Genomic DNA, 8,669 nt, shown 5'->3' on the forward strand with positions numbered 1-8,669 from the left:
GACTCCAAGATCCTTTTCTGCTTCTGCACTGACAAGAAGGGAGTTCCCCAGCCTGTCGGTATGCTGCTGGTTCTCTCCCCCCAGGTGCATCACCTTGCACTTGTTAGTATTGAAACCCATCCTGTTCTCATCCACCCACCCCTGTAACCTGTCCAGATCTAATTGCAGCCTATTCCTCCCTTCTAGCACGCCCACTTTCCCCCACATCTTAGTGTTGCCTGCAAATTTAAACAGGATGGTTTTTACCCCCTCATCCACGTCACTCATGAAGATGTTGAACAGTGAAGGCCCGAGGACTGAGCCCTGGGGGACCCCACTGCCCACATCCCTCCAGGTTGAAAATAACCTGTCCACCACCACTCTGGGTGCAACCCTCCAGCCAGTTAGTGATCCAATTGACTGTGTAAGTGTTGTTGCCACAGTCCCCTAGTTTTTTAAATGAGAATAGGATGAGAGACGGTGTCGAAGGCCTTCCTAAAGTCCAGAAATATTACGCCCACTGCTACACCTGCATCCAAGGATTTTGTGACCTGGTCATAGAAGGCCACCAGGTTGGGCTGACAGGACCTGCCTCTAATGAACCCGTGTTGGTTGCCCCTAAGCATAATTTCCCCTGCTGGCCCCTCATGGACATGCACCACAATAATTCTCTCAAAAAGCTTACCCAGAATCAAGGTAAGACTAACTGGCCTATAGTATCCCCGTGGTGGCACCAGTCCCAGGAGCTGCATGCGAGCCCCAGAAGATAGACAATGGCAATGGCTGCAGCAGCAGGTGGCAGACCCTTGGGGTGCTTGTGGCCTATAGTATCCTGGCTCCTCCTTCCTCCCTTTTTTTGAAAATGGGAACCACACTGGCCCTTTACAAGTATTTGCAGTGCTCTGGTGTGGTGCCAGAGGACTGGGAAAGCCATACCAGGGGTCCTGCAATGACCTCAGATAATTCCCTCAGTACTCGGGGGTGGAGATCATCAGGACCAGCTGAAACACCACTCTCAAGCAAGGCCAGGCATACATACAACCAAAGAGTAATCAAAACTTTGCGACTAGCATTCACTGCATAAAAACAACAAACCATGAAGAGGCAAAAACTGAACATTTTAGAAGGCTCCAGGGGACTTTCATGTAGGAATCGAAGCAAATCCCAAATTCAGGAGTTTGACTGCAAGATGACTAGAACAGTAGCAACAATCATTAGATTTTCAGTAAAGAACAGGGTTTACCCCAAAGCTGGGAATATTCCCATATTTTATGAAGATACCTTCAGAGTATGCATTTGTACTAATAAAAACTGACCCCACGATGTAGTCTTTCAATTCACACAGCAGTTTGTTCTAACAGACAGCTTTGGGGGTCATCATCTAGAGCCGCAATCTGTGGTATGCGTACCACCAGTGATATGCAGACAACCTGTCAGTGGTACGCGTTAACAGATTTATTACAATTATTTTGTATGACAAAAGTCTGCTGGTAGTACTTAAGGTTGTATCATTTCAAATTGGTGGCATGCGATATGTCAGAGTTTGGAAACCAGTGATCTAGAGCAGCTTCTCTCAATCCATGGGTCACGACTCAAAAGGGGGTCACAAACAGACTTTAGAAATGAATTCACCTTTACCACGTTTTTCTCCTTTAAACCATGGCTTTTCCCTTGCAGGCTGGCAGAGTTCCAGCCTGCCAGGGGCTACTTGCCCCCCCACTCCCTTCTGCCCCATACACAGGGGGTGGGGGCTGGCCATTGATGTTTACAAATGGGTCCTGGTACAGAAAAGATTGAGAATCATTAATCTAGAGCACACAGCAGTTAAACCTGTCTTTGACACATTTAGAATGCTGCATGCTGTATGTAGCCAGCCCAGAAAGAACATCTTTACTTAAAGTACCATAACCAATGTTTTTTTTCCCCTTTGGTAGTAGTTCACCTTGGATCTGCTGGACATTACCAAACACCCTCAACTATACACCCTTACCCACTCCTCACCTGGCTACTTTAGTCACCTTAGAGACCAGAATTAACCTGGACCCTTTAGTTCAGGTGCAGACAATTATTTTGGGCAGAGGGCCACTTGCTGAGTTTTGGCAAGCCACTGAGGGCTGCATGACAGGCAGCCCAGGGCAGATTAATATTAATTTTTTAGGGACCTCGCAGGCTGAATAGAATGGCCTGGAGGGCCGCATTTTGCCTACCCCTGCTTTAGTTTGTACAACAGCATCAGAGTCAGGGTAGCTGGACTGCTGTCTGATAAAAGTCAGTTTGGATTAAACTTATTGTTGTATAATAGACACTGCTCCAGAGGTTTATTCCCCCCCCCACTCTTGAGTCTTATTTTTAGAGCTTCGTTTTCATGATGTAGCCACAACTGGCAGCATACGCCACTTAGTCTGAGCCATGTTAGAACACAAAAGGACTTACCAGGAATACCAGTTTTTGCAATAGCAGAAGCAGCATGGTCCTGAGTGGAGAAAATGTTGCAGCTTGACCATTGTACCTGGAACATCACCAAAAGTAAATGTTACTTTTTGAGCAAGGTCCCCAGATAAAATATGACTTGGTTTCTCTGTTCGAGATGGGAATTAAATGTGAAGAGGAAGCAGAAGTAGGACGTTAGCCCAAATCCTTGTTCCACCCAGAATAGGGATGTGAAAGGTTAAACCATTGTTTAACTAATAAATCCAGTTAGCAGATCAGAGGGGTGGGAACCAGTACCTAGTAGCCCTAGCTGTAGCTGTAGCCTGAGGTTAAAGAGGAAAACAGCAGGAGTGACCCAATTAAGCAATTAGCTGCTGGTTCACAAGTGCTCCCTCCCAGCTCCAACCTTGGGCTTCATCTGGGCCATGTTGTCTGTCTGGGCTTGCCACAAGCTCTCCCTCCATACCCCTCAAGGGCCCTGGGAGCAGCAGCTGAGCTGCTGTGTTATCATCAGCTAACCATTCAAATCACCAAACTAGAGGAAGAAGTAGTTTCCTGCCAATATAGCAAGCAGTGGTTGATTTTAGTTTGTTCCTCCCTGAACAATCAAAACCCAAGGGTCACACAATTGGCCACTTCATTATACCTGAGAGTCTGTACTAGACAAGAATGCCCCAAGTTAAGTCATGGCTGTTCAGAAGCTGCAGACTATAGGAGGTGTTAAAATTCTGGGTTGTCTGAAGTGCCCCTATTAGGGCTAGATTTGCTGGGGGCAGGGAAGGACATGTTGAGCACACAAGGGAGGTGGGCTCTCAATAACACGTGCAGGAACCCAAAATAGTTGAGAAACTGCTGACATGGACAAGTTCATTTGAAATACCAAAATCAAAGTATGATATTCCAGGTTTATAAAATGCACGCTACTTACATTTAAAGGAAAACCCTTAACAACAGTTTACAGGTTACTTTTCATGTACCCTCAAAAAATTACAACAGCCTCCTGTCCGTCTGAAGCCCTTAAATGTTTCTTGCTGCTGTCATACCTGAAAAGCTCACCATCTCTAATATATTTGTCCTTACAACACCATATTGATAGAACAGTGCTATTCCCATTTTCCAGGTGGAAAACTGAGCTGTGGCTAAGTCATTTGACCTTCATTTGACCTCTAAGGTCACATGAGAAATTCCACCCGTTTCTAGAGTCACCACCCTTTTTTAATTATAATGTTTTCAGACAGCTTGAGGTCTAGAGTCCATACTCAGATTTAGTAATTGCTTTGCTGATTTTTGAGGGAACTGGAATGATGTTTAATCTATGCTATTCTGTTTTGGAGCCATCCACTTGACGTTAAGTGATACCAGCAGACTGATAATACTACTGCGTGTCAGAGCATAAAGCCATTCGGCAAGGAGCAGCCTTTGGCATCATTCTTGAAGCTGATAAGATACCAGCTTCTAAGGCACGAAAGGGTTACAGAGACCATGAGCACCTCCTCCCAGCAGAAACAAGCACCTACATCAGAATGCAGCCTGTTTAAATCATGTATTTCATTCAGTGCATTTATAGATTCTGGATGGACAGCTCCAGTACCAGAAAGAAACAGAAGATGCAACCTATCTGTCTGCAACTAGCAGTCTAATCTCTTCATAAGGGTGTGCAATCATTTGCTGAAGATAGCACTTTACCTCTGCTCCCAGCACCACAAGGGTCTCTATCAGAACCGCAGTCTGCACAGTCATGTGAAGGCAGCCTGCAATACGAGCTCCTTTCAGTGGTTTCGATGCTCCATGCATCTCCCGCATCTTCATCAGCCCTGGCATCTCATTCTCTGCAATCTCGATGGCCTTGCGACCCCATTCTGCTAGGCTGATGTCAGCTGCAAGCAGAAGCAGGACAGGTGGTTTGGACTTGAGTACATGAAACCATGCATACATTTTAGATTGGCATTTGCTACAACTGCTGTGAAACAGATTAGGCTGGACACCATGCAACAGCTGGGAGAAACAAAATGTCTTCAGCTCATGAAGGGTTTCTTTTTTTTCCCCCATGGCATTATAAAGAATTCTATTAAGTTCTGAAGCCAGCATTTCCAAAAGCAGGTACAGAAAGCAATGAGTATCCTATCTGGGGACATAAATTGAAAGTGGCCCAATTTTTAGAAGTACTGAGCTCTTTTTAACTTACAAAATTAACCTTAGGGCAGTAGTTCTCCACCTTTCTGAACTCAAGGCTCTGTTCATCAGACTTGAGGCACCCCTCCATAACTTCTGTGAATGGACTGACATGCAATTTCAAAAACTAATTTTTACATGACAGTCCTTACTTCCTTGCACAGGGGACAGGTAGTGTGGGGAAGGGGGGAAATCAGGAGGCAGGGACAAGCCTGAGCCTTATATCCTCACATCTTGTAAACACCCAAAGGATCTAGTGCAGAAGCAGGCAAAATCTGGCCCTCAGGCCAGATCTGGCCCAGTAGGTGATTTCATTCAGCCCACAGGCACCCACCAAGTAATTGTATCCTACCTAAGCTGCATGCTTCACTCCCACCCTCATGTGCTGGAGGGCCCTGGCCAGCATGCACAGCTTCCAAGTGGGACCACTGCTACCACTGCTGCAGCTTCCAGGGGACCGGTCCAGCTTCCCCAGCCTCCAGTGGCTCCTCCTCCTGTCCTGGCAACAGCACTTGCTCTGGACACCAGGTAGGAAAGCTGCAGCTGGGCAGGAATGTGGAGCATGGGGCTGGGGCTGGTGGGAACATGGAGACCAGGCCCCACCTGCACCCAGCAGGAGCGTGGAGTTTGGGTAGACAGGGTGTGGCTGTATGGGGCTTGTGAGGTACGAGGGAGGGTGGAGGATGTGAGACCCCCACATGGTGCACAGCCCCAGCAGCAGCAGCAGCACATGCCAGGCTCTGGAGGCATGGCCACCAGGCAGCATGCAGCTCCAGCCAGTTCTGGGAGCTGTACGTAGTGTCAAGGAACAGAGGCAGGCCAACCTGCCTCTATCACACAGGGCTTACATGCAGCTCCCAAGACTGGTGCGCCACTGGGGGGAAAACCCCACACGATGTAACTGGTTGCCTTCTCCACTCCCTGCCAACATGTACAGCTTACTGGACTCTGCAGGGAAGCAGGGAGTGTGGCTCCCTGCCACTTCTGGCAGAGTCCCATGAGCTCCACTTGACAGCAGGGAGCAGAGAAGACCTCTGGTTCCACCATGCAGGGTTTCCCTGTGGTAGCACCAGTCCCAGGAGCTGCATGCGAGCCCCAGAAGATAGAGACAAGCTGGCCTGACTGCTCCTTTCCGCTATGTAGAGCTCCTGGAACTGACTGGAGTCATGCATCGCCTGGCAGTCACCCCTCCATGGGCTACAAGCACCCCAAGGGTCTGCCACCTGCTGCTGCTGCCATTGCCAGCAAGGGCTGTACCATGTTGGGGGGTGGGCAGGGTGTGTACCCCTTCTTCCCTCCCCCCAACTTTCCCACATATACATACCCCTCCAGCCAAAATTGCTCACCCCAATCTAATAGTACCCCAGAATGCCACAGCACTCTGGTTAAAAGTCACTACTTTAGGCATTACAATTTATAGATGTAACTGAAATGTGAAACTATCACCACCAGATATAGTGGAAGCGGATGGTTCAGCCAGATTAAAAAAATAAAGGGATTGGACAAATTCTTGGAGTAAAGAGGCAACAGTTGCTATTGTGCATGGCGGTTATGGATACAGACTCTGAATTGGAACTTCCTAGACTTCAAATGCTGGAGTCTGAAAGTGTGAAAGAAGAAAAACAAAAAGTGGAAAAAAAATCCTGGTCATACCCCATTCGCTCTCCTTTTCAGCACCCACTCTGCCGGTGCATGAGACAGGATACTGTGCAAGATGGACCTATAGTCTGACCCAGTAAATGGCAATTCTTATGTCTACATTTATCACTGTGCATGCAGGTTTATTTTTGAAACATAAGGACTTTGAGTGCCTCATCACATATGCATAGAATATGCTGGCAGTCTATAAAACAACTTCACAAATTAAAAACAACCCAGTCTTTGCCTATCACAGTTGCCATGAATGATTCCCCCCAGCCAAACAAAAAACTAACTTTAATCCAGAAGATCATTTTCCAAGTCCTGTAACTAAAAAGATTACTAATTTACTGCTTGTTAACAAAAAAATCCTTTAGTTGAAGAAGCAAGAGCCGAGGTTAAGAGTTCCAAAATCCAAAGTTCTACAGGAGGAGGATACAGTTTTCATAATGGACTTGTTTCCAGCCTTACCTATGGAGACAACTGTCTCCATGACAGGCAGATTAACCCATCTTTTACATTAGCCCAACCCGTTATTTTACATTATTTCTATGCCATAACGTAACTTGCCACTTTGTAAGACAGTTGTTATGCTCCTGAGAAGCCACTTATGTTCGGCTCTTCAGGAGCTCTGTACATCCCTCCCTGGGCTTGAATAACTTAAACTGCAACACCAGTGACTTTGCAACGTGTTCTCTTAAGGCTAGTCAGTAAATATGATGTGGAATCACAGATTCTAATGTGTGATCAGACTGTGTGACTAATTACCAAGACAGAAAACATTTCCGGCCTATGTGATTCCAATAATTCCTAAACTAAGCCCACCCCTTTGGGGTCAGCAATAGCTTGTACATAATAGGCCTTCATAAGCTCATCTACGTCATGGTGCCAGGAGGTCTGGGAGAGGCCACACTAAGCATATCATGACCACCAACACCCTCCAGAGCTGCAAATTTGTCAGCGAGGCCTGTTCAGGCTCACCTCCCCAAAGTCGCTTCCAGGCCTGCCACAGACTGATGGTTCAAGAACAGGCACAATGGGAAGAACTCAGTGGCAAACCTCTGGGTTTGGATTGTGCCTGTAGCCACCAGTGAGTCGAACATGCCGGCTGTCCTCCTAGCTGGCACCTGCCATTGTTTGGGGCCATTGCTGCGGGAAGGATGAAAGCGACTAAGGGGAACTCAGCCCTCAAGGTTAACGTTGTCTAGGGCCTGTTTTAATAGGACCAGCAGTGGGATGTGGAGCAGAAAGGAAGGTCTTGAGAAGCTTTAAGTGGGGCTATTTTGGGCTGCTCATGTAATGGGTGGAGATGGTCTGTAGGAGCAGCTTAGATGTGTCCTAACTGTGGGACCCGAGTAGTTGCCTATAGAGATCGCCTCATGCTTTCTGGGGCTGAAGTGAAGCAGCGCTCACAGCAGCTAGGGGAGGAGACACTCTCAGCAAAGCCGTGCAGGAGCTGTGCAAGGAACAGCACCGGGACAGGAGCCGGGCCCGGCGCCACACCAGCGGCCCCGTGCGCCCAGGGGAGCAGGCCAGGCCGGCCCTGCTCTTCTCTGCTCTGCTCCCCGCGGAGCTACAACCCCTACGCCCGGCCCGGCCCCGCGAGGAGCCAGTGCCGGAGGCAGGCGCCGGGCTCCGGCAGGGAGAGGCGGAGCCGCTGCCCCGGGCAGGTTGCCCAGCCCCGCGCAGGGCCGGGTCGGGCTCCCCACGTGGCGGCCGCGCTGCAGGCCCCGCCGGGCGCGGCGGGGACCCACTCACCGACTTTGTAGGGCAGCTTGTCAGACATGCCGGGGCCGAGATCCGGAACCGCGGGCTACGGGAGCTGGGCGGGCTCTGCAAGCTGCTGCGCGCGCTGGATCAGGAGCCGAGGGAGGTGCTGGCGCCAAAGCCGGCTTTAAATAGGCTCCGCGCCGCAGCCCGCCTCAGCCAATGCCCGCGTGGGGCGGGGCGGGGCCGGGCCGGGCCTGGGGCGGGCAGGTGGTGTCGGCCGGGGGAAGCATGCGGGCAGGCCCGGCTTGGGGCCTTCGCCCGCTCTGGGTCCTTCACCCGCCCGCCCGCACTGACGGCAGCTGAGCGATGAGAGCATGTCCGTAAGCCCTGGCCTTGCTCCTGCTCCTGTCACATGCCTGAGCCCTCGGGTCAGGGGAGCTGCGCGGGCGCTTCCGGGCCCCGTGGCTGGACGAGGGCCCGAGGTGAGGCGCGGCCGCGCGCCCGCGGAGAGGCCCGCGCGGACGAGCAGAGCCGGGGTGGGCGGCGAGCCGCGCTGCCCCTTCAGCCTGCGGCCCCTCGCGGGAAGTGCCAGCTCTCGGCTCGCGCTGGGCTTTAGACTGGGAAAGATGTTAGGGCGGGTCTTCTGGGGAAGGCCGGGGTGGGGGCGCCCTGGCGACGGGCTCGTCTGCTGGGAGTCTCTGGGGTCACTTTGGGAATCGTGTCGGGCCGTGGCTGTCGTG

At 50.4% G+C, this 8,669-nt stretch overlaps 1 protein-coding gene across 1 annotated transcript in view; it reads right to left on the reverse strand.

The window, feature by feature from the left end:
* Nucleotides 1-8,091, reverse strand: part of AHCY (adenosylhomocysteinase) — a 60,893-nt gene extending 52,802 nt beyond the window's left edge. The window contains exons 1-3 of the mRNA XM_019539730.1: nt 7,978-8,091; nt 4,096-4,286; nt 2,413-2,488 (exon numbers count right to left, since the gene is read on the reverse strand). Of these exons, the coding sequence (XP_019395275.1) occupies nt 2,413-2,488; nt 4,096-4,286; nt 7,978-8,005 (295 nt within the window). The 5' untranslated portion in view covers nt 8,006-8,091. The remainder of the gene's footprint in view (nt 1-2,412; nt 2,489-4,095; nt 4,287-7,977) is intronic.
* Nucleotides 8,092-8,669: the final 578 nt, after the last annotated feature.

Source organism: Crocodylus porosus, unplaced genomic scaffold (genome assembly GCF_001723895.1).
Source record: "Crocodylus porosus isolate Cpor-Errol unplaced genomic scaffold, CroPor_comp1, whole genome shotgun sequence".
Classification (NCBI taxonomy): domain Eukaryota; kingdom Metazoa; phylum Chordata; order Crocodylia; family Crocodylidae; genus Crocodylus; species Crocodylus porosus.